Below are 27198 nucleotides of genomic sequence, written 5' to 3'. Positions count from 1 at the left end.
TGTGCCATAGAAGGAGCAGTGGGGGCAAATCTGATGGCCTAATGGTAAAGAACATCTAGCCATTCAAGAGCATCCTTACCTGCCGATTAATAAATTACATCTCTGTAATCTAGCATGGATAGGATGTTCATCTGAATCAGGGTTAGTTTTGCAGCTGGGGCGAAAGAAGAGCGATTACAATAGAGGAAACCAAGTCTATAATTAACTTTAGCCTGCAGCTTTGATACAGTTGAAGTCGGAAGTTTACATACACTTAGGTTGGAGTCATTAAAACTCGTTTTTCAACCACTCCACAAATTTCTTGTTAAGCAAGTCGGTTAGGAGATCTACTTTGTGCATGACACAAGTCATTTTTCCAATAATTGTTTACAGACAGATTATTTCACTGTATCACAATTCCAGTGGGTCAGAAGTTTACATACAGTAAGTTGATTGTGCCTTTAAACAGCTTGGAAAATTCCAGAAAATTATGTCATGGCTTTAGAAGCTTCTGATAGGCTAATTGACAAAATGTGAGTCAATTGGAGGTGTACCTGTGAGTGTATTTCAAGGCCTACCTTCAAACTCAGTGCTTCTTTGCTTGACATCATGGAAAAACCAAAAGAAATCAGCCAAGACCTCAGAAAAAAACTAAACCACAAGTCTGGTTCATCCTTGGGAGCAATTTCCAAACACCTGAAGGTACCACGTTCATCTGTACAAACAATAGTACGCAAGTATAAACACCATGGGACCAGGCAGCCGTCATACCGCTCAGGAAGGAGACGCATTCTGTTTCCTGGAGATGAAAGTACTTTGGTGCGAAAAGTGCAAATCAATCCCAGAACAACAGCAAACGACCTTGTGAAGATGCTGGAGGAAACAGGTACAAAATGATCTATATCCACAGTAAAACGAGTCCTATATCGTCATAACCTGAAAGGCCGCTCATCAAGGAAGAAGACACTGCTCCAAAACAGCCATAAATAAGCCAGACTACGGTTTGCAACTGCACATGGGTACAAATATCATACTTTTTGGAGAAATGTCCTCTGGTCTGCTGAAACAAAAATATAATTGTTTGGCCATAATGACCATTGTTACGTTTGGAGGAAAAAGGGGGATGCTTGCAAGCCGAAGAACAACATCCCAACCTTGAAGCACGGGAGTGGCAGCATCATGTTGTGGGGGTGCTTTGCTGCAGGAGGGACTGGTGCACTTCACAAAATAAATGGCATCATGAGGCAGGAAAATTATGTGGATATATTGAAGCAAAATCTCAAGACTGTTACACTCGATGAGGACAAAGGTAAGGAGTCAGGCGCAGAGAGCAAAGGTAACGGGGAAAACCACTTTTTAATGTCCAACCAGAAATACAACTGGTAACGTCAAAAACATTGGCGTAAAACTCCAACTTGAATAAAGTCCAAAACTGGAAAATAAATCCAGTCTGTGGAAAAACCCCAATGAAAATAGCAACCTCAGATACAAACAGAAAAACAAGCCCGCACAAACATAAACGGGCTAAACGAACTTAAATAACACCACCCTAACAACCAAACAATAAACAGGTGAAATCAATTAGACAAAACCAAACGAAAAGGAAAAAAGGATCGGTGGCAGCTAGTAGACCGGCGACGACGACCGCCGAGCGCCACTCGAACAGGAAGGAAGGCCACCTTCGGTAATACTCGTTACAGTACCCCCCTCCTGACGCGCAGCTCCCGCAGCGCGCCGACGCCGGCCTCGAGGACGACCCGGGGGCCGAGGCGCAGGGCGATCCGGATGGAGGCGATGGAACTCTCTCAGCATAGATGGATCCAATATATCCCCCACCGGGACCCAGCACCTCTCCTCCGGACCGTACCCCTCCCAGTCCACGAGGTACTGCAGGCCCCCCACCCGACGTCTGGAATCCAGAATGGACCTTATCCTGTACGCCGGGGACCCCTCTATATCCAGAGGGGGTGGAGGGACCTCCGGCACCTCACCTTCCTGCATGGGACCAGCTACCACCGGCCTGAGGAGAGACACATGAAATGAGGGGTTAATACGATAATAAGAAGGAAGTAACAATCGGTAACACACCTCATTTATTCTCCTCAGGACTTTAAATGGCCCTACACACTGCGGACCCAGCTTCCGGCAGGGCAAGCGGAGGGGCAGGTTTCGGGTCGAGAGCCAGACCCTATCCCCCGGTGCAAACACGGGGGCCTCACTGCGGTGACGGTCAGCGCTCTTCTTCTGCCGTCTACTCGCCTGACGCAGAGACTCCTGGACGGCTCTCCAAGTCTCCTTAGAGCGCTGTACCCACTCCTCCACCGCAGGAGCCTCGGTCTGACTCTGATGCCATGGTGCCAGAACCGGCTGATACCCCAACACACACTCAAATGGTGACATGTTGGTAGAGGAGTGGCTTAGTGAGTTCTGAGTAATTTCTGCCCAAGGGATGTATCTTGACCACTCCCCTGGCCGGTCCTGGCAATACGACCGCAGAAACCTACCCACCTCCTGGTTCACTCTCTCCACCTGCCCATTACTCTCCGGGTGATACCCCGATGTAAGGCTGACCGAGACCCCCAAATGCTCCATAAACGCCTTCCATACTCTGGAAGTGAACTGGGGACCCCGATCAGAAACAATATCCTCGGGCACCCCGTAGTGCCGGAAGACATGGGTAAATAATGCCTCCGCAGTCTGCAGGGCCGTAGGGAGACCGGGCAACGGGATAAGACGGCAGGACTTAGAGAACCGATCCACAACGACCAGGATCGTAGTGTTCCCCTGAGATGGAGGTAAGTCAGTCAGAAAATCTACCGAAAGATGGGACCACGGCCGTTGTGGAACGGGGAGGGGTTGTAACTTCCCTCGAGGCAGGTGCCTAGGAGCCTTACTCTGAGCGCACACCGAACAGGAAGAGACATAGAATCGCACATCCCTCTCCAAGGTGGGCCACCAGTACTTCCCCCTAAGACCTCGCACTGTCCTCGAAATACCCGGGTGACCCGACGAGAGTATACCATGAGCCCATCGAATCAATTGATCACGAACAGCGAGCGGTACATACCTACGCCCCTCCGGGCACTGTGGAGGCGCAGGTTCCTCCCTTAACGCCCGCTCGATGTCCGCGTCCACCTCCCATACTATCGGTGCCACCAACTTGGCCGCCGGAATGATGGGAGTAGGATCGATGGACCGCTCCTCTGAGTCATAGAGGCGAGACAGCGCGTCGGCCTTAGTATTAAGGGAACCTGGTCGATACGAGATCGTAAAACGAAATCTGGTGAAATACATGGCCCACCTTGCCTGACGCGGATTCAGTCTCTTAGCTGATCGGATATACTCCAGGTTACGGTGGTCAGTCCAGATGAGGAAAGGGTGCTTAGCCCCCTCAAGCCAGTGTCTCCACACCTTCAGGGCCTTAACCATAGCCAACAACTCCCTATCCCCCACATCATAATTCCGCTCCGCTGGCCCAAGTTTTTTTGAAAAAAAAGCACAAGGGCGGAGTTTTGGTGGCACACCCGAGCGCTATGAGAGCACCGCTCCAACCCCAGCCTCGGATGCGTCCACCTCTACTATAAACGCCAAAGAAGGGTCCGGATGCGCCAACACTGGTGCCTCGGTAAACAGCACCTTCAACCTACAGAAGGCCCTGTCTGCCTCTGCCGACCACTGCAAACGCACCGGCCCCCCCTTCAGGAGTGAGGTAATAGGGGCTGCTACCTGACCAAAACCCCGGATAAACCTCCGGTAGTAATTGGCAAACCCTAAGAACCGCTGCACCTCTTTTACCGTGGTCGGAGTCGGCCAATTACGCACGGCTTTTACGCGGTCACCCCCTATATCCACCCCCGAGCTGGAAATGCGGTAACCCAGGAAGGAAACGGCTTGTTTAGAAAACTCACATTTCTCCGCCTTCACGTACAAGTCATGCTCCAGCAGTCGCCCAAGAACCTTGCGCACCAGAGACACATGCGCGGCGCGTGTAGCGGAGTAGATCAAAATATCGTCAATATACACCACCACACCCTGTCCGTGCAGGTCTCTGAGAATCTCGTCAACAAAGGATTGAAAGACAGCTGGAGCATTCTTTAACCCGTACGGCATGACGAGGTACTCATAATGGCCCGATGTAGTACTAAACGCGGTTTTCCACTCATCTCCCTCCCGAATACGCACCAGATTATACGCGCTCCTAAGATCCAGTTTCGTGAAGAACCGTGCTCCGTGGAATGATTCCATCGCCGTAGCGATGAGAGGTAGTGGGTAACTAAAACCCACCGGGATGGAATTTAGACCTCGATAATCAATACACGGACGCAACCCACCATCCTTTTTCTTCACAAAAAAGAAACTCGAGGAGACGGGTGACATGGAGGGCCGAATGAATCCCTGTCCCAGAGCTTCCGTAACATATGTCTCCATAGCCAACGTCTCCTCCTGGGACAAAGGATACACATGACTCCTGGGAAGTGCAGCGTTTACCTGGAGGTTTATCACGCAATCCCCCTGTCGATGGGGAGGTAATTGGGTCGCCTTCTTTTTACTGAAAGCGATAGCCAAATCGGCATACTCAGCGGGAATGCGCACGGTGGAAACCTGGTCTGGACTCTCCACCGTGGTCGCACCGATGGAAACTCCTACACACCTGCCTGAACACTCATCAGACCACCCCTGTAGAGCTCCCTGTTTCCACGAAATCGTCGGATTGTGAATAGCCAGCCAAGGAATCCCCAGCACCACCGGAAACGCAGGTGAATCGATAAGAAACAGACTAATCCGTTCCTTATGATTCCCCTGCGTAATCATCTCCAAAGGAATTGTGGCCTCCCTGACCAGCCCTGACCCTAACGGTCGACTATCTAAAGAGTGCACAGGAAAAGGGGGGTCTACCTTAACTAACGGAATCCTCAACCTCTGAGCGAGTCCGCGATCTATAAAATTCCCAGCTGCGCCTGAATCGACTAGCGCCTTATGCTGGAGAGAGGGAAAAAATTTAAGGAAACATATTAACAAAAACATGTGACCAACAGGAAGCTCTGGGAGAGTGTGGTGCTGACTCACCTGAGGTGACCGAGGAGTGTTCTGCCTGCCCTCTCGATTCCCAGATGAACTCCTCCAGCACCGACCGGAAGTGTGCCCTCTTCGGCCACAACTGGTACAGGAGGAGCCTCCTCCGATCTCCCTAGATGCTGCCCCTCCTAGCTCCATCGGGATGGGAGCAGGAGGGTCAGGAGATGGAACGAACAGGACCCTTTCAGAACGTCCGCGAGCAGCTAGCAGATGGTCTAACCGGATAGACATGTCTATTAGTTCATCCAAACTTAGCGTAGTGTCCCGACAAGCCAGCTCTCTGCGGACGTCCTCTCTCAGGCTACACCTGTAATGGTCTATCAGGGCCCTGTCGTTCCACCCTGCTCCAGCAGCCAAGGTCCGGAAATCCAGCGCGAAGTCCTGCGCGCTCCTCGTCCCCTGTCGTAGATAGAACAATCTCTCACCCGCCGCTCGGCCATCTGGAGGGTGATCGAACACGGCCCGAAAACGGCGGGTGAACTCCGGGTAGTGGCCCCTCGCTGAGTCGGCCCCGTTCCAGACCGCATTGGCCCACTCTAGGGCTCTACCCGTCAGGCAGGAGACGAGGACACTCACGCTCTCTTCATCTGAGGGAGCTGGTCGGACGGTGGCCAGGTACAGGTCTAATTGTAGCAGGAATCCCTGGCACCCCGCCGCCGCTCCATCGTACTGGCTTGGAGGCGTAATACGCAACGCGCTGGTACCGGGTCCCGCTGGAGGAGATGGTATAGTTGCTGGAGGGAGGGTAGGTGGGTTAGTAGGGAGACCACTCCTCTCCCAACGATCCATCCTCTCCATCATAAGATCCATAGCTGATCCGATGCGATGAAGGATGGACGTGTGATGAAGGACTCTCTCCTCCATCGTGGGGAGAGGGGTGGTCGCTGCTCCTGCTGGCTCCATGGTTGGTGCGGGCTTCTGTTACACTCGATGAGGACAAAGGTAAGGAGTCAGGCGCAGAGAGCAAAGGTAACGGGGAAAACCACTTTTTAATGTCCAACCAGAAATTCAACTGGTAACGTCAAAAACATTGGCGTAAAACTCCAACTTGAATAAAGTCCAAAACTGGAAAATAAATCCAGTCTGTGGAAAAACCCCAATGAAAATAGCAACCTCAGATACAAACAGAAAAACAAGCCCGCACAAACATAAACGGGCTAAACGAACTTAAATAACACCACCCTAACAACCAAACAATAAACAGGTGAAATCAATTAGACAAAACCAAACGAAAAGGAAAAAAGGATCGGTGGCAGCTAGTAGACCGGTGACGACGACCGCCGAGCGCCACTCGAACAGGAAGGAAGGCCACCTTCGGTAATACTCGTTACAAAGACATCAGTCAGGAAGTTAAAGCTTGGTCGCAAATGGGACTTTCATATGGACAATGACCCCAAGCATACTTCCAAAGTTGTGGCAAAATGGCTGAAGGACAACAAAGTATTGGAGTGGCCACCACAAAGCACTGACCTCCAGCCTATAGAACTTTTGTGGGCAGAACTGAAAAAGCGTGTGCGAGCAAGGAGGCCAACAAACCTTACTCAGTTACACCAGCTCTGTCAGGAGGAATGTGCCAAAATTCACCCAACTTATTGTGGGAAGCTTGTGGAAGGCTACCCAAAACATTTGACCCAAGTTAAACAATTTAAAGCCAATGCTACCAAATACTAATTGAGTGTATGTAAACTTCTGACCCACTGGGAATGTGATGAAAGAAATAAAAGCTGAAATAAATAATTCTCTCTACTATTATTCTGACATTTCACATTCTTGAAATAAAGTGGTGATCCTAACTGACCTAAGACAGGGAATTTTTACTAGGATTAAATGTCAGCAATTGTGAAAAACTGAGTTTAAATGTATTTGGCTAAGGTGTATGTAAACTTCCATTTAGCCATACTCCCAAGTACTTGTATAAGGTGACTACATCAAGCTCTAAACCCTCAAAGGTAGTAATCACACCTGTGGGGAGAGGGGCCTCCTTTTTACCAAACCACATGACCTTTGTTTTGGAGATGCTCAGAACAAGGTTAAGGGTAAAGAAAGCTTGTTGGACACTAAGAAAGCTTTGTTGTAAAGTTTTGGGAAGATCCGGGGAGCGGCCAGCTGTGTAAAAAGACTGTAATATCTGTATATAAATGGATGAGAGAGCTTCCTACTACCTGAGCTATGTTGTTGATGTAAATTGAGAAGAGCGTGGGGCCTAGGATTGAGCCTTGGGTTACTCCCTGGTGAAAGGCAGTGACTGAGACAGCAGATTTTCTGACTTTATACACTACACTCTTTGAGAGAGGTAGTTAGCAAACCAGGTCAAAGGCCCCTCATAGACACCAATACTCCTTAGCCGGCCCACAAAAAATGGAATGGTCTACCGTATCAAAAGCTTTGGCCAAGTCAAAAAAAACAGCAGCACAACATTGCTTAGAATCAAGGGTAATAGTGACATCATTGAGGACCTTTAAGGTTGCAGTGACACATCCATAACCTGAGCGGACAACAGATTGCATACCAGAGATAATACGATAGACATCAAGAAAGCCAATCTTTTGATTATTAACAAGTTTTTCCAACACTTTTGATAATATGGGCAAAATAGAAATTGGCCTATAAACAGTTAGGACCAACTTGATCTCTCCCTTTAAATAAAAGACGAACCGTAGCTGCCTTCCAAGCAATGGGAACCTCCCCAGAATGGAGAGACAGGTTAAAAAGGTCGGAGAAAGGCTTGGCGATGATAGGGGCAGCAACCTTACAGAAGAAAGGGTCTAAACCATCTGCAGATGGTTTTTTGGGGTCAAGTTTCAGGAGCTCCTTTAGCACCTCGGACTCAGTGACTGCCTGCAGGGAGAAACTTTGTAGCGGAGCAGGGGAAAAGAGGGAGAAGCATCGGGAATAGTCGCATTAGAAGGGGTAGGAGATGAGGAAATGTTTGACGGGCAAGGAGGCATGGCTTAGTCAAATAGGAATCCTGACTTAATGAAGTGGTGATTAAAGAGCTCAGCCATGTGCTTCTTGTCAGTTACAACCACATCATCAACATTAAGGGACATGGGCAGCTGTGAGGAGAAGGGTTTATTATCCAGGTCTTTAACTGTTTTCCAGAACTTCTTGGGGTTAGACCCACAGAGAGAGAACTGCTCCTTAAAGTAAGTAACTTTGGCCTTCCGAATAGCCTTAGTGCACTTATTTCTCATTTGCCTGAACAAGAGCCAGTCAGCCTGAGTATGCATGTGCCGAGCCTTTCGCCAAATGCAATTCTTGAGGTGGAGTAACTCTGCAAGATCACTGTTAACAATACCACTGAAAATATCAAAAAGGGGGGGGGTGATCAAGCTGATTCTATACCATTTTACAGAGGCCAGATCATGAAGGAAGGCTTGCTCATTAAAGTTTTTTGCAAGTGTCTATAACAAATCAGGACAGGTTGTTTCACTGAGCAGCCTTTACGAACACAGGCTGTAAAATAGTGATCACTGAGGTCATTACAGAAAACGCCAGACTGATACCTACCAGGATTACTTGTGAGGATAACATCAAGGAGAGTAGCCTTTTCTGGGTGGTTGGAGTCATACCTTGTCGGATTGGCAATAATCTGAGGAAGATTTAGGGAGTCCCATTGCTTTAGGACTTGGTCAGGTGGGTTAAGCATGTCCCAGTTTAGGTCACCTAGCAGGACAAATTCATACTTAGTGTAAGGGGCCAGGAGAGAGCTTAAGGCAGGTAGGGTACAGGCTGGTGCTGATGGAGGACGGTAGCACCCAGCAACAAAGAGCTATTTGAAAGTTTAATGCTTAAAACCAGCAAATCAAATTGTTTGGGGACAGACTTGGTGGAGACAACCGAGCACTGAAGGTGATCCTTGGTAAAGATTGCCACTACCCCACCTTTGGAAGATCTGTCTTGCTGAAAAAGGTTATAACAGAAAGGTTAACATCAGTATTTATAATACTCTTCCTTAACCATGTCTCACTAATGACCAACACATCTGGATTTGAGCTGTGAACCCACACTTTCAATTTATTATTTTTAGGTAATAAGCTTATGGTGTTAACGTGCAGAAAACCCAGGCTTTTACGAGAGCAGAAATCAGTTAATTGTCTCATTGGTAGGATATACGTGATCGTAGTTCGTCTATTTTATTATCGATTGATTGTACGTTGGCTAATAGGACCGATGGTAAAGGTATATTACCCTTTTGGCGACGGATCCTAACAAGGCACCCAGAACTTTGTCCACGATACCTCTGTCTCTTTCTCCTGTGAATGACGGGGATGAGGGCCTTGTCAGGAGTCTGAAGTAAATCCTTCCCCCCCTACTCATTGAAGAAAAAGTATTCTTCCAGTATGGGGTGAGTAATCGCTGTCCTGATATCTAAAAGCTCTTTTCGGTCATAAGACACAGAGGCAGAAACATTATGTACAAAATAACTTGCAAATAACGCGAAAAAACATACACAATAGAAAAATTGGTTACGGGATCGTAAAACGGCGGCCATCTCCATTGTCAAAAGATTTCCAGTTAGCACAAAGTTCAGTGAAGTTCTTGAGGGCTGTCGTGGTATCGGCTAGAGGGGGGATATGCACGGCTGTGACAATAACCGAAGAGAATTCTCATGGGAGATAACAGGGTCGGCATTTGATTACAAGGTATTCTAGGTCGGGTGAACAAAAGGACTTGAGTTCCTGTATATTATTACAATTACACCAGGAGTCGTTAGACATGGCACATACACCCCGCCCTTCCTCTTCCCAGAGAGATGTTTATTCCTGTCAGTGCAATGAACTGAGAAACCAGATGGCTGGCCCGACTCCGACAGTATATCCCGAGAGAGACATGTTTCCGTGAAGCAGAGTATGTTACAATCCCTGATGTCTCTCTGGGAAGAAACCCTTGCCCTGATCTCGTCAACTTTGTTATCCAGGGACTGAACATTAGCGGTGGGTGGTGTGCGCACCTCCTAAGTCTGACTAGAAGACCGCTCCGAATTCTTCTTCTCCACCGGCGTTGTTTTGGGTCGGCCTCTGGAATCAGTTAATTTGCCCTGGGTGGTGCAAACAAAGGATCCGCTTCGGGAAAGTCATATTCCTGGTTGTAATGCTGGTAGTGCTGGTGAGTTACCGCCGCTCTGATATCCAATAGTTCTTCCCGGCTGTATGTAATAACACACAACATTTTCTGGGCTAACAATGTAATAAATAATATATAAAAAACAAAATACTGCGAAGTTTCCTAAGAACTAGAAGCGAGGCAGCCCTCTCAGTCTCTCACATCACTGTGGAGGAATTTATGTCCACTCTTGCATGCAGAACTGCTTTAACTTGGCAATATTTGTGGATTTTCAAGCATGAACTGCTCGTTTCGTCCTGTCACAACATCTCAACTGAGATAGGTCTGGACTTTGACTAGGCCAGTGGTTCCCAAACTTTTTGTAGTCCTGTACCCCTTCAAACATTCAACCTCCAGCTGCGTAACCCCTCTAGCACCAGGGTCAGCACACTCTCAAATGTTGTTTTTTGCCATCATTGTAAGCCTGCCACACACACACTATACAATACATTTATTAAACATTAGAATGAGCAACCCTGCTCGTGGGAAGTGACAAAGGGCTCTTATAGAACCAGGGCACAAATAATAATAATCAATAATTTTGCTCTTTATTTAAACATCTTACATATAAAATGTGTTAATTAAAAATGGTGAATAACTTACCACAGGTTTATGAGAAGGGTATGCTTGTCCCAACTCACATACGGACTTGGGAGAGTCGAAGGTTGAGAGCCATGTGTCCTCTGAAACACGACCCTGCAAAGCCACACTGTTTCTTGACACACTGCTCGGTTAACCCGGAAGCCAGCCACACCAATGTGTCAGAGGAAACACAGTCCAACTGGCAACCGTGTCTGCGTGCATGCACCCAGCCCTCCACAGGAGTCGCTAGAGCGAGATGGAACAAGGACATCCCGGCCGGCTCAACCCTCCCCAAACACGGACGACACTGGGCCAATTGTGCGCAACCTCCCAGTTGCAGCTGGCTGCGACACAGCACGGGATTGAACCCGGATCTGTAGTGACGCCTCTAGCACTACAATGCAGTGCCTTAGACCGCTGCGCCATTCAGGAGGCCTGGAATAAGGTTCTTCGTGTGGAATGCAGTGTTTGGTTTTCACCAGGCATAATGGGACCCATGTCATCCAAAAAGTGATACTTTTGACTCATCTGTCCATAGAACATTCTTCCAAGAGTCTTAATGATCATCCAGGCGATTTTTTTTTTAGCACACTTGAGTCAACGTTTTGGACGAGATGGGTGCCATTATTTCTGGCGAAAACCAAACAGCAATGTGAGAGACTGATCAACAACTACAGGAAGCAAATGGTTATGGTCATTGTAGCTAAAGGTGGCACAGCCAGTTATTGTGTGTAAGAGGGCAATTACTTTTTCACCCAGTGGAATTGGGTGTTGTATAACTTTGTTAATTAAATAAATATTTATTTGATAATAAATATATATTTTAGTTATTTGTAATCTCAGGTTCCCTTTATCTAATATTAGGTTTTGGTTGAAGATCTGATAACATTCAGTATAATAAACTATGCAAAAATAGAGAAATAAATCAGAAAGGGGGCAAATACTTTTTCACAGTAGTGTATATGCCGACTACGCCTATGTGTAGAATAATTGCACAGCATGTTATGTGTGTATAATGCCTCGCTATTGCATGCTTTAACATTTGAAACGAATGTAGGCCTAATCATAGCGTGCTCTGTTGTCCTCTCCAGGTGATTGCTGTGGTAATGGACACCTTTACAGATGTGGACATCTTCGCTGATATTCTGGATGCTGCCATGCGAAATGTTGCCGTGTATATCATTCTGGATGAACAGAATGCACACCACTTTACTACCATGGCTTCCAACTGCCGGGTCAATCTGGAGAGCATTCAAGTGAGTCTATGAAGTGGTGGAATATCTTGAATATATGTGCTGGAGTTTTTCAATTAAGACAAGTTTATAATTTTGTCTTTGATACTTGATGGATTTTCGGGCATTTTCCCTTATAAGGCTTTCCTCTGGAAGTTCATATTCAGTAAGGAACTTAAACGGAAAGGAAACTAGAGGTCAAAAAGTTGGACTCGTACCGAAAAGGACCTGGGGCTGTCCCACCCGGACCCGATATGCATAAATACATTTTTTAAATATAGATACCCATTCTGAACGGACCCGGGAACAGCTAGACCTGTTCCATATAGACCTGGTTGAATCCAGACCCGGTCTGATCAGCAGTAAAGCAGCAGAAAAGTCATTTTTTAAAGCTCTTAGGGATCGGATCCCACTAGAGGGTTCATATTCGACAACATCCGTTGTAATTGCAGAGCGCCAAATTCAAAATAAAAAATCATAATATTAAACATTCATGGAAATACAAGTGTCTTACATCATTCAAAAGCTTAGATTCTTGGTAATCGAACTGCGTTGTCCGATTTACAATAGGCTTTATGGTGAAAGCATAGCATTCGATTATCTGAGGACAGCGCCCCACATCGACATATTTTTCAAACCAGCACAGGCGTAAAAAAAAATCACAAATAGCGATATAATAAATCACTTACCTTTGAAGATCTTCCTCTGTTTGCAATCCCAAGGGTCCCAGCTACACAAGCCTGAAACCTTGTATAAAGACTGTTGACATCTAGTGGAAGCCATAGGTACTGCAATCTGGGAGCTATTTATTTGTATATCCCATAGGCTTCCATTGAAAAGGCCTGTGAAAAGAAATGTACGAATGGATTTTCCTCAGATTTTCGCCTGCCATATTAGTTCTGTTATACTCACATACATTATTTCAACAGTTTTAGAAACTTCAGAGTGTCTTTTATCTAATTGTACCAATTATATGCATATCCTAGCTTCTGGGCCTGAGTAACAGGCAGTTTACCTTGGGCACGTCAGACAGGTGGAAATTCAGGATACTGCCCCCAAGCCCTAAGACGTTTTTAAGCTCCTTTATTAACCAGAGCTGATAAAGCATGAGAAGAGGGAGAGAGGTGCAGGGGAGGGGCTGTACTGTGAGCGAGTGACACTGGAAGCAGGGAGAGACAAGAGACAGCAACCAACCAAGTCGACTTGTGCTATAGTAGATTAATAGCTTCAAAAATATGATTACATAGTACCTGTCTTGACTGCATCAAACCGGGAGAAGCTAGCTAACGTTAGCTAGCTAGGCTAATTGAGCCTGCATTGCATGTGCTTTCTCATCCTACAGTTACAAATAACAACAATTCCATTCAGAATATTAAGTAGCAGCCTACCTGTTGGCTCTTGGTCATTGTAGCCTATTCTTCTTTAACTTTTAATTCCGTAATTTTAATTCCATCTTCCATTGATTAGATATCTCCTAACTTTTGCGAAACATGGAGACTCTACGACTGTGGCATATTGCCGCTTTGATGACTTATGATTGGCCAACAACAAGCGCCATGCACCATGCTCCACTCTCTTGAAAAGCAATAGCAGCAGTATGAGTGATAAAAATAATATCTCTCTCTCAACTGCAGCTGTCGCATTCGGAGCTGTGCGGGCCCTTCCAGACAAGTCAGTTAAAATTGCACATACCTGAGACCCGTGGCAATCATATCAGATCCGACTCAGACCCGTGACATTATTTATAATTCTGGATCCGGACCCGCTCGGGTCCCAGATTGTGTCTTGGGTATTCGGGTACTTGTGGATCCGTGAAGACCAATAAAGGAAACCTGTAGGCTTGGGATATGAATAGCTCTTCCTCTCAACCGTGAACATGAAGACCCACTGCCTCCTCCCTCATTTGTTCCCATTCAATGAACAACAACTACTCAATTTCAATCATTATTCATGTGGAACCAATTCAGTTCTTTTTGGAGAACATCTAATGAGAACATCATGTTTTTATCTTGCAGTTCATGCGTGTCAGAACTGTGTCAGGCATCACCTATCACTGTCGCTCTGGAAAGTCCTTCAAGGGTCAGATGCTGGATCGCTTCTTGCTGACAGACTGCAGAGCTGTCCTGAGTGGAAACTATAGGTGAGGGTTCAAAAATGAAGAATGTGGTACAAAGTGTTTTAAAATTGTACAAATGTTGCATGATTTCTCAAGCAGACCTGACATTAATTAGTAATGTGTATTTAAGAAACTGTACAGTAAGTTTCTCTTACACCTGTGTAGTAACATTATTGTTGCATTGCAATTTAGCAATTTCTTTGCATTTTACATTTACATTTACATTACATTTAAGTCATTTAGCAGACGCTCTTATCCAGAGCGACTTACAAATTGGAAAGTTCATACATATTCATCCTGGTCCCCCCGTGGGAATTGAACCCTGGTCCCCCCGTGGGAAATGAACCCACAACCCTGGCGTTGCAAGCGCCATGCTCTACCAACTGAGCCACACGGGACCGCATTTGCATAGTAATGGAGTAAGAGTTCCTTATTCCATTGTAATATGTATATTTTGCTACATTATGCTGTGTAATGAAATTCCATGAATCTCTCTGCCCACAGCTTCATGTGGTCTTTTGAGAAGATTCACCGTTGCATGGCTCACCTCTTTCTTGGACAGCTTGTGGCTACTTTTGATGAGGAGTTCCGGATCCTGTTTGCACAGTCCCAACCTTTGGTACCTGAAAATGTCCTTGTTCCAGTGCCAGACTACAGCAGTTTATCTGACAGCCAATACAGCACTGATAGGACACCATTGTTCAGAGATCCCAGAAAGTTCCTGCCCATCGAGAGCTCTCGTCCTAAAGAATGGGCTAGACATTCCTTTGATGATCAGAAAAGAATGCCCCCTGGAAGGCACGAGCACATCCACAGGTCACTAGATCAGGGTTCACTTGATATGTACAGAAACAAGTACTCCTCACAGCAATTTAGAATAGAGCAGCAGTATTTTATGGAGCAAGGTCACCCTATGATGCAGTCGAACACAATGGATTTTGCTGGCTCTAAAAGGCACAGTTATGCAGAGGGCACTTATGCCAGACACTCCTCCCCTCAATTCATGCAGCACCAAGCCATGTACAACTATGAGGAGGGTATGGCAACCCAGAGCAGGAAGATACATAGGGAACAGCATCACCACCAGAGAACAGGGCCAGAGCCTGGTTATGGTAGCTACGATCAATTCAGTGACCAAGGGTACCCTCCGATGGATCAGTATTCTGAGTCTGGTTACCCACATGGAATAGAGATAGAGCCACCAGACAACTATGACCCTGTAGTGAATTATTTATCATCCTCGAAACTTGCTGTGGAGATGGGACATGGCTCAGACAAATTATCACATCCAGGAGAGGGTCCCTTTTGTCATTCAAACGCAAAAAGACTGAGCGTGGGCCATCCTTATGCCTGTCAGACCTCCCCAACGCAACCAAACCTGTCTGAACAGAAGCAGTTTTTTGTTGGGTCTGGTTCGGACCGTAAAACACAGGATCCCAGTGCAAAGCAGGGAATGCGAGATTGGAGGATCAGCTCATACCTCAGTGCATATGATGATGGCGGAGAAGAAGACATTTCACAGCCTTTTGGAAATGACCCCTTTGAAGAGCCCCTTAATCCTTCACAAGGAATAATATTTGCTCCACTGGTATCAGATCCCAAGTTTAATGCCAAAGAGTTACCCAAGATTGCAGGGCTCAGGTTAAAGACCACACGCCCAGAACATTCAAGAACACCAGATATTATTGTTAGCATGGCAACAGATGAAGGCGACAAATCAGAGGACATGGATGTAAAAGAGCCCAAAAGAGAAGAGTCATTCCGTAGGAGGTTCAACCCTGCTATCCAAAGGACCTCAAGGCTAAGATCCTCACTAATCTTCAGCTCACAACTAGAACAGCATATCTCTCACGAACTGAACCTTACCTCAGGCCAACATTGCGAGGAAACTGCCAACGAGGAAGATGACCAATCTAGATTATCCTTGACCGCTCAGATTTTGGGAAAACGAAGATCCATAACAAGAGAACCTTTTGAATGGAGATGTAATAAACCAGCAACAGTTGATAATTCAACCTTAGAGTCTTTGAAATCTGAGGACATCACTACTGATGCCGGTGATAAGGAATTGCAAAATAATCCTCCTGTGGGCACCGACATGGCTTCTTCAAAGGAACAACCTAAACCTGACCATGAAGAAGAAAGCAAAATGGTACAATGTGCACATCCATCCAAATCTGCTCAAATTGAGCAACCCAAAACCATACAAACAGCACACCTGCCATCTTCATTGAGCAATACATTATATATAGATATGAATGATCCAGACAGTAGGTTCAAGTTTTTTAAAGAGTTGGCTGCCAAACGAAAAGCTGCAAAGGCTTCAGAGTCTGAGAGCAGCGCTGAAAAAGCTCCTCTAAATCCAGTGACTCCATTTGACTTGACAACAAAGGACGAAGTCACAAGTGTAGAACCTACTCTTCCAGTGGCTCCACTAAATCCAGCAGATACTTCCACCAAAAAGCCATCTACATCAACAGAGGGACTTCTTAAACCAGAAGATGCATCAAACAAAAAGACAGCAACATCAACAGAGACCCCACCTAATCCAGCAGATACTTCCACCAAAAAGCCATCTACATCAACAGAGGGACCTCTTAAACCAGAAGATGCATCAAACAAAAAGACAGCAAAATCAACAGAGACCCCACCTAATCCAGCAGATACTTCCACCAAAAAGACAGCTACATCAACACAGGCCTCTTCGGAAACACTGGAAACCTCACCAGTCTCACAGGAGAATAAAACATCCATGGCAACACATGGCTCATTACATCTTGATGTCAAAGACAAGGCTTCTAAAAATAAAAAACATGAAGAACTTAATCTTCCCAAAAGTGACTCCAAAACATTCCTCAGGTGTAGATTATCTTGTGACGATGGGCTACTTAGAGTCGCTACGGACGCTGAGAAGATTGGGCTGAAGAACAGTCTGAACCAAAGTGTGTCTGAAGTTAACCCTAGAGATACAAGTGCATTTCTTGAGCACACCTCAAAAGAGCGTGGCTTTAACATCGCCCCAAAGGAGTTTAGTTTATATAAACAATCACCAAAGGAACCAAATTCTTCAAATCCTGCTTCAAAGGAGCTGAGCCCATCTCTTCAACTCACCCTAACAGAAGTTAGCTCGTCGTTATCTCCGACATCAACGAGTTTCAGTTTAACTCATCTCACTTCATTTAAACATGCAGCAAAAGATTTGAGCTCAGCCCTTACCCCCACCCTTAATGAGTCCAGTTCATCTAACCCCCCGTCAAAGCAGCAATTACTATCCTCTAAACCAGTCACAGTAGAGTCCAACAAACCTCTGAGCCCCACCCAATCCGCATCAAGTGTCTCTTCTCATCCCATTCCATCAAAATCCAGCACCTCCGCTCATACCATCCCATTGCAATCAAGTCCCCCCATTATTCCTGGTCTAGTTGAGCCAGTTGTGTCTCCCAAGCCTGACAAAACTGATTCCAAGGAATCTCTTAGCCCTACCCCAATGCAATCTTGCTCGTCCTCAATCCCTGCCCCTGCAACAGGACTTAGCCTTCTGCCAAGCTCTACCCAAACAAAATCCAGTTCCTTACCTACATCCACCTTAGTTGGGTCCACTTCATCAACACCAATAGACTCTAACATCTCTCCCAATCCCTCCACAAAGGAGTCATTGTTTACAATTGCCACAACTGAGTTGAAGTCACCCTCTCCAAAGACCAACCCAATAAAATCCTACTCCTCTCCTAGTCCTGGCCAAGATGAGTTTGTTTTATCCCCCAAACCCTCCAAAACAGCATCCAACTCCTCTCCAAAGCCCACCACAGCAGAGTTGAATGACTCTCCCAACTCCTCACTTCCATCGCCAAAGCATGTCACGGAACAAACCAACAAATCTCCCATCCTAACACCAACACAGTCTAGTTCTTCTTCCAATCAAACAACAAGAGAACCCAACCCTTATCCTAACAACACCCCAACGGAACCAGGTGCATCTCCTGACCCCACCCCAACAGATTCAAGTGCATCTTCTAACCCTACCCAAACAAAATCACATTCCTCCCCTATGTCTGCGTCAGGTGGATCAGTTTTGTGCCCCATGTCTGGCCAAACAAAATCTATCACTTGTCCAAACCACACCCCAACCGAATATTGCTCCTCTCCTAATCATACCCCAACTGAGTCTACCTCACCATTCAATCCTGTCCTTATAGAATCCAACCCATCAAGTAACTCAAACCCAACTCATTCCACTGCCTCTCATGACACTGTCCCAGCTCCATCCGTCATTGTGGATAACAGTAAGAAGGGCAAACTAAGTAACCTTATCAAGGAGCAAAAAGCTGGAAGTTCTCCTGCCGCTAAAGGTGACAAGAAAGCAGTTGACGCTGAGACAATGAGCAAAACTGCTCCTGGAGAATCTGCCTCCCATGGACCTCAGAGTCCTAATGAAACCAAAGAGAATGATAGCACTTTGAAACCAGAGAGCCCTACAGATCAAACTAATCCCATATCACCCCCAGTGAAGCAAGCTAAAGTAAGCCAGTCCCACTACCATTCATCTACTGCCAATGTACTCTCAAGCAGCAACCTAAGAGATGACACAAAGCTCCTTTTAGGGCAGATTTCTGCTAACAGCCAGAGCCGGACAGAACTTACTACAGAATCTGCTGTCACTGATGATGCCAAACAGGATGAGGCTGACCGGGGTGTTAGTGGTAAGGAGGAAGCATCAGCCCAAGGACAGAGCAGAGGCCCGACTAGAACTTCTCAGGAGCGGGAGAAGCTACTTCAGAGAATCGAGAGCATGCGGAAGGAGAGGAAAGTATACAGCCGCTTTGAGGTAAAGTACCATACTGTATCAATAGGCCAGTAGCAATTTACAAAATACAATTTTAAGGTACCTATTGTACCCAAGTTTCCCACGGTATTGTGTTTTCACTCACACCTGCTTTCCTTCATGTGAGCTCATGTTTTCTGTTTATTATTCTGTATTTTGATAGATGGCGCCTTAACCAGGGATCGGAAGGATGAGTGAGTATGGGGAAAGACCATAGCTAATTCCCCTCTAAAACTTGTCCTTTAACTATCTCCATTCCCCAAAAGTCTAAAACCACAGGTCGGAGAGGCACAGCTAGCTAACCAACAGAGAGCTATTATTCTCAGGTTTCTATATTAGAGTGTTCCTCCGAATGGACTATCTGCATGTAAATTATTAAGGTTTATGGGAACATGAACAGAAACTTGACAAAGTTGACTAAGTTTACCAACATGGACTACTGTATAAGTAAACAGAGACTCTACAGTGTGGACAATGGACTACTGCTATCTACAAGGTGGGACTGAAACATGAAATCTCATCAGATAAATACACAACTAAATGTGCAATATATGAAAAGTATTGTGTTCATAGACACACCGGACACATTGTGTCATTGTTGACTGTATTGGTCAAGTGCAATGTAATATCTGTTACTCTCATGGTTGTTTAATTATTATCTGTTTGAGGATCTGTTATATATACTAACAGACATTTCAAAATACTAAAATTAGAATCACCATTAATCATTATAGAAAATGTAATCATCATAAACAGTGCAAGTATAGCTTTCAATTAGTTAATGGACCACTTTCTTCATTTCAGTAGGTTAGTAGGTGTAACAAATCAGGATGACAATGTGCTAGCTAAACCAAATGCAGGTAACTGCCAAAATAATGTAAACAAATATGTAAATGAGGGATACAAATTATATTGAAGGCATGTGCTTCCATACAGGTGTGGTTCCTGAATTATTAAGCAATTAACATCATGCTTTGGGGTCATGCATAAAAATGCTGGGGCGGCCATTATTTTGGATACTATTGTTATACCTCCATAGGATGACAATGCCCCCATCCGCAGGGCACAATTGGTTACTGAATGGTTTGATGAGCATGAAAACGATGTAAACCATATGCCATGTTTGTCTCAGTCACCAGATCTCAACCCAATTGAACAGTTCTGGGAGATTCTGGAGTGGCGCCTGAGACAGCGTTTTACACCACCATCAACAAAACACAAATTATGGAATTTATCGTGGAAGAATGGTGTTGCATCTCTCCAATAGAGTTCCAGACACTTGCAGAATCTATGCCAAGGTGCATTGAAGCTGTTCATGGTGGCCCAACACCCTATTAAGAAACATTATGTTGGTGTTATTTTTATTTTTGGCAGTTACCTGTGTATGCATGAATAATCATGTGTATTTGCACTAAAATGTTAATGCCATGGGATATTGCTATCGCCAGTTTGGACTTTCGAAAGTATGTGGACACCTGCTCGTCGAAAATCTCATTCCAAAATCATGGGAAATAGAATGGAGTTGGTCCCCTCTTTGCTGTAATAACAGCCTCCACTCTTCTGGGAAGGCTATCCACTAGATGTTGGAACATTGCTGTGGGGACTTGCTTCTATTCAGCCACAAGAGCATTAGTGAGGTCAGGCACTGATGTTGGGCGATTAGACCTGGCTCTCAGTCGGCGTTCCACTTCATCCCAAAGGTGTTCGATGGGGTTGAGGTCAGGGCTCTGTGCAGGCCAGTCAAGTTCTTCCACACCAATCTCGACAAACCATTTCTGTATGGATTTCGCTTTGTGAAAGGAGGCATTGTCATGCTGAAACAGGAAAGGGTCTTCCCGAAACTGTTGCCACAAAGTTGGAAGCACAGAACTGTCTAGAATGCTATTGTATTCTGTAGCGTTAAGATTTCCCCTCATTGGAACTAAGGGGCCTAGAACGAACCATGAAAAACAGCCCCAGACCATTATTCCTCATCCACCAAACTTAACAGTTGGCATTATGCATTCGGCAGGTAGCGTTCTCCTGGCATCCGACAAACCCAGATTTGTCCGTCTGACTGCCACATGGTGAAGCGTGACTCATCACCCCAGAGAACGCTTTTCCACTGCTCCGGCGTCCAATTGGCGGCGAGTTTTACACCACTCGAGCTGACGCTTGGCTTTGCACATGGTGATCTTAGGCTTGTGTGCGGCTGACCCATTTCATGAATCTCCCAACGAACAGTTCTTATGCTGACATTGCTTCCAGAGGCAGTTTGGAACTCTGTAGTGAGTGAAGATTTTTACACGCTTCACCACTTGGCGGTCCCTTTCTGTGAGCTTGTGTGGCCTACCACTTCGTGGGTGAGCCGTTGTTGCTTCTAGACGTTTCCACTTAACAATAACAGCACTGACGGTTGACCAGGGCAGCTCTAGCAGGGAAGAAATTTGAAGAACTGATTTGTTGGAAAGGTGGCATCCTATGACGGTGACACGTTGAACGTCATTGAGCTCTTCAGTACAGGCCATTCCACTTCCAATGTTTCTCTATGGAGATTGCATGGCAGTGTGCTTGATTTTATACACCAGTCAGCAACAGCTGTGGCTGAAATTGCCGAATCCACTCATTTGAAGGGGTGTCCATATACTTTTGGCCATGTAGTGTAAATATACAGTGCATTTGGAAGGTTTTCAGACCCCTTGACTTTTTCCACATTTTGTTATGTTGGAGCCTTATTCTAAAATGTATAAAATGTGTTTCTTTCCTCATCAATCTACACACAGTACCCTATAATGACAAAGTGAAAACAGGTTTTTAGACATTTTAGTAAATGTATTCAAAATAAAAACCAGAAAAACCTTATTTTCACAAGTATTCAGACCCTTTGCTATGAGACACGAAATTGAGCTCTGGTGCCTCCTGTTTCCATTGATCATCCTTGAGATGTTTCTACAACAAGATTGAAGTCCATCTGTGGTAAATTCAATTGATTGGACATGATTTGGAAAGGCACACACCTGTCTACATAAGGTCCCACAGTTGACAGTGCATGTCAGAGTAAAAACCAATGAGGGGATGAAAGGAAGGGATGAAAGTTTTGACACCATCTAAAAGGAGGGGATGAAAGGTTTGACACCATCTACAAGGAAGGGATGAAAGGTTTCCCTTTGGAGTTCCTTTGGGATCTATGAACTGTGAATTGTAGCAGGCCTATTGTTGATAAATAACTAAGAACTTGCAATGTACATGGTCAGCTATATCCACGAGCACTCTAACCGAAAAGTTTCTTTGGGTCAACAAAAAAAGCGAAAGAAAATCTCTTTGAATTCTTAGAAACAGATTATTTATTTCCTATACAAAGCTCCTAGAGTGAAACAAATTGATTAGCTACAGCACTGAGCGAATCTTCTATTTCTGTACTAATTAGAAACATGTGCTGTGTATTTTTTCTTAATGGACTTGTATAGTTAAATAAAGGCAAAATCATTTTTTTAAACAATTGTAATGTAGGCTATTACATGAGACATACTAACAAGGTGTTCTAAACCCATTATGTATCTTAGCAAATACCAGAGACATAATAATAACACATTATGTTTCCATTACTCATGCTACTTTTTATGCTAATTAATCATCCTTTGACATCACTAAACCAAATCAGTGTGTGTGAACTCACCGTCCAATCACATGCCAGGTTGGACTGATTATGAAAGAAGAAAACCCCCAAATGTCACCAGCAATAGTGGGCTGCTTGTCTAGGAATGTGCTTTTGTAACCCTTTTACTACCAATTGTCTGAACAAGCCGATGCTGAATCATAATCTTGAAATAAAGAGCTTTTCTCTGCCAAAACCCCTTCTTTCTTTCTAGCAACATTGTATACTACATCAGATGGGAAAGCAGCACCTTCAGTTTTCTGGTACAGTTTGTGCCAATGCCACATTCAGTGTTTGTTTTGTTTATTTCTCTTAGTGTTTGCTAGTATTTCTGTTATAGAATAGTATCAATCTAGTGTCAATCTATCATAGTTCATCATGATTGCAAAAGTGACAATAGTTTAACATATCACAGCTTTCAGCTGGTATGCCTTTGTCATTATTAAGTTCATGGTTGCTTAGGATCGGGAGAAGTTACCACCTGGGATGTTTCAGTGTGGTGGAACCTGGAACTACCTTACTTTCCTCAACCTGGTGAGCTTACTTGGCATTTTGATTACAATTGGGAGTTGGAGTCTAATGGATTGAAAGGTGATTAAAAATCAACAACATTAATGACCCAATTTTATTGTGAATTTGATTGATTTGAGATAGTTGGATGAAATTGGTTATACTGTACGGGTTGTGATTTGATCTGAACAATAAAGTAACTGTCCAGTGAAATATCACTTTTAAAAGTTCATATTCTGTTAACTCATTCCCAAATAATGTTGTTGACTTATCCTATACTCGTATTTGTGGCCAAAGCATAAATTGGAGCATTTTTCTTTTCAAAACCCCCCCCAAACTTATAACTCAAATAGACGTTTCAAAAATCATTGCTTTTGTCTCATATACAGTGCATTCAGAAATTATTCAGACCCCTTAACTTTTTCCATATTTTGTTATGTTACAGCCTTATTCTAAAATGTATTAAATGAATGGTTTTCCTCATCAATCTACACACAATACCCCATAATGACAAAGCAAATGATGCTTTAAAAAAACCAGAAATACCTTATTTACATACTGTAAGTATTCAGACTTTTCTATGAGACCCAAAATTGAGCTCAGGTGCATCCTATTTCCATTGATCATCCTTGAGATGTTTCTACAACTTGATTGGAGTCCACCTGTGGTAAATTCAATTGATTGGACATGATTTGGAAAGGCACACACCTGTCTATATAAGGTCCCACAGTTGACAGTGCACGTCAGAGCAAAAACCAAGCCATGAGGTCGAAGCAGAGTGTAGTTGTCACACTTAGTTCTACATACATTTGTGTGGCTCAAATTTTGGAACGGAAGGTATACGAGGTCGCTCTGTTTGCGCGAAGTATATAGCTGCCTTTAGGAGTCTTGGGCTTGGCTTACTTGGTCTGGTAAGTAAGGTAATTTATTAATCAGATACAAACGTATGTATTGTTGATTTTTAGCCTGGCTTGAAAAAAGAGGAGGCTGGATTTGGAACGGCGGTGTGTTTCAAACTTGTGGATTAGCCAACTGTGATCTGCAGATGTCTTTATTCACAAATTCAAGGCTGAAGGTGGCTGTGCAATGACCGGGCTGTGAATGGTGGAGACATGATGGAGCAGGGGGATAAAAGCGAGGATTTTGAGGACTGTGAGGAGAACCTCGTTAAATATGTCAGGACATAGCAATACGAGTGGTCCAGGAGTAGTTGTGGGAACCACTGTACTGTTAACAGTGGCAACACGTCATTCAGGGTGAGCCCCACATTTTTAGCAAAATAAAAGTGCATGTTTTGTATTTTATTTTGGCATTAATGTGTCAAATATCAGTTTGCAAACAATGTAAAAAAAAAAAAAAGTTTGTTAATAAAGCCACATATGAACATGGTCTCTTTTTTTTGCTTAAGGCAGCTCCAAAATGCAGGTGTTTCAGCCTAGCTCAGTGCTTTGTGGAGGGGCAGCCAGAGGAAAATAGAGCGTAGGGGTTGGTCATCTACTCTAGTTGTGCTGTGATTGTTCTGTCACTCGTGGGGACACTACTCATCGCAAAATCTACAGGAAGAGCTAGAAAGTTCAAGCCCCCTTGTGTGGTGCCATGGAATTACATTAGAAGTGCCCATCCAAGAAGGCTCAAGGTCATTAGCAACAGATAAAATTACATCAAATCACATATCTACCGTAGCTTTGATTGGACATCATACTCTCTAAATCTTAGCAAGTTAGACAAGCAGTCATCATGAATCGCGTCAACAATCTACTGGCAAATCCTTTTCAATCCTCATCCTATGAAGAGAAATTATACATACTGTATAATGTATCGGTGCTCATCGGCCATTGAACAAACATTACACAAGTTGGAAATTACAACTTCAACAAGCAGTGGTTTGGAAGGAATACGTGGCTACCTGCAAAGCAATCCCTATTTTGCTTCCCTTGCCTGCTATTTGGCGGAGAGGGTGTGTGCTCCAAGTCTGGGTTTAAGGGTCTCTTTTCCAGGCTTAAAAGGACTGACGACCTAGTTTTTTTTTAGTAGTTCCCAGTTGTCTTGACAGCACCATAAATCCAGAGAACGCCGGATGTTGTTGACGTTTCATGACAATTTTCCTGCAAGAAGCACTGCTGCGCCACCTTGCTGTTCAAGTGAGCACAGCAAAATGTTGAGTCATAAATGTATTGTATGCTGCTGCATAAATAATGTAGTATGTAATGGAGATATGTATACTGTAGCTAAGAAAGTAATACAAAGTAAATGTTGTGTAGTAAACTGTTAGTAGACAATGTGCCTCACCCTAATAATCTGGTACCTTTCCCCTTCATAACTTAGCCTACCGTTCTGACTTGGTGGTGCACATGTAGCCTATAGCCTGTTTTTAGAGATGTCATAATTTAATATTGTAAGAGCTTTCATTGTCTGCTTAAATGCCCCCTTTTACTTCTGCTACAGTTCTGACTTGGTGTACAGGGAGAACACTGTAAGAACGGCCCATATTCTGAATTCTGTCATTGTACATTTCAAAAGTGCTGAACAAATAGACAATGTCTTAATTGAAATTATGGATTGCCTCTTATCTGCTCATCGTTCCTTTTATGCCATCGTTTGTACGTCTCAATTATCAGTAGAAACCACATTTGATTAAGCAAGTCAGCCATCTTAGCTATGTTTTTTTTAAAGGCAGTAAATTAGGCTGAACTAATTGTTTTGCCGCCAGACAAGACTCGGTGGTAAGGATTTTAAAAATAAATATTTGATACCTTTTATTTAACTAGGCAAGTGTGAGGGAAAATTATGTATTCACCTTATTTGTTGGCTATGTAACAATGATTTACTTAACGAACAGTAAGATATTTCTGTCCTGCTAATGCTGTGTTATGGTCTCCACTCTAGCACCCTGCAGCCTGTCTGGGTGTTGAGGACATGGGTTCTATTAGAGATGGCTTGAAGCTGACAATTGACTAGTGTTCGTCACGTCTGCTCCCGCTCTTCCCTTCCCCTGGCGCTTGAGGGCGCCAGATTACCCTGCATCACGCACTCCTGCCATCCATCACGCACACCTGCCTTCCCTCGTCACGCGCATCAGCGTTATTGGACTCACCTGGACTCACTTATATCCTGTTTATTTCCTCCCCTATATTTGACAGTTCCCCAACTCTGTTCCCGGCTGCTGCATTGATTGTCTTTTGTCTTAGTTTCTGTTTGCTGACACTGTGCTTGTCTTATATGTTCGTCATTTATTAAATGTTACTCCCCGTACCTGCTTCGTCTCCAGCGTCAATACATGTGACAGAATGCAGCAGCAACATACGAAGCATCAGGGAGTACTGGCGTTCCGGTTGGAATGGTGGCAGAAGCTCTGGGTCGCCACCGATGGAACCGGGGAAGTCTAGCCAGCTCATCAGGCTTTCACGCCCTAGCCGGTTGGCTCGGAGGGCCCATCCCACGTCGGGCATCAGCTGGATCGTCAGTTCTTGTTCGCCCAGCTGGTCCAGGAGGTTTTGTTGGTGACGTCGGGAAGGATCCCGCCGCCGATGGAACCGGGGGTGCCTAAGCCAGCCCATCGGGCTTTAATGCCCTGGCTGGCTCGCAGTTTTCCGGCTCGGCGGCTTCCCATCCCACGTCACACTCCATTGGATCATCGGGCTCCCCTTCTACTGCGGGATCGACAGGCGTCTTGCCTCAGCCGGCTCGCCAGGCTCTCACGCTCCTGTCGGGTTTTCACGCCCCAACCGGCTTGCCCAGCGCCCATGTCTCGGCCGGTTCGCCCAGGTGGGACGTCGGGTGTCTTCACGAGAGGGAGGGGTACTGTCACGCTTGAGGGCGCCAGATTACCCTGCATCACGCACTCCTGCCATCCATCACGCACACCTGCCTTCCCTCGTCACGCGCATCAGCGTTATTGGACTCACCTGGACTCACTTATATCCTGTTTATTTCCTCCCCTATATTTGACAGTTCCCCAACTCTGTTCCCGGCTGCTGCATTGATTGTCTTTTGTCTTAGTTTCTGTTTGCTGACACTGTGCTTGTCTTATATGTTCGTCATTTATTAAATGTTACTCCCCGTACCTGCTTCGTCTCTCCAGCGTCAACTCATGTGACAGTGTTGGTGATAAAAAGCTAGCATTCTATAGACACGTGGTGTG

The 27198-nt window shown here is 45.0% G+C and overlaps 1 protein-coding gene across 4 annotated transcripts in view; it reads left to right on the top strand.

Annotated features, from left to right (window-relative positions):
• The window catches only part of LOC129853632 (protein FAM83H-like), a 32362-nt gene extending 10608 nt beyond the window's left edge, over positions 1-21754 (top strand). For 3 of the 4 annotated variants that reach the window (XM_055919919.1, XM_055919891.1, XM_055919900.1), the window contains 3 exons: positions 11835-11999; positions 13991-14115; positions 14596-21754. In XM_055919919.1, the coding sequence (XP_055775894.1) occupies positions 11835-11999; positions 13991-14115; positions 14596-18949 (4644 nt within the window). In that variant the 3' untranslated portion in view covers positions 18950-21754. The remainder of the gene's footprint in view (positions 1-11834; positions 12000-13990; positions 14116-14595) is intronic. The other variant, XM_055919910.1, reaches the window with a different exon arrangement.
• Positions 21755-27198: the final 5444 nt, after the last annotated feature.

The sequence above is a fragment of the Salvelinus fontinalis genome, chromosome 1, assembly GCF_029448725.1.
Source record: "Salvelinus fontinalis isolate EN_2023a chromosome 1, ASM2944872v1, whole genome shotgun sequence".
Classification (NCBI taxonomy): Eukaryota; Metazoa; Chordata; class Actinopteri; order Salmoniformes; family Salmonidae; genus Salvelinus; species Salvelinus fontinalis.
The sequence above is the reverse complement of the archived record's forward strand: the minus strand, read 5'-3'. Positions and strand labels throughout refer to the sequence as shown.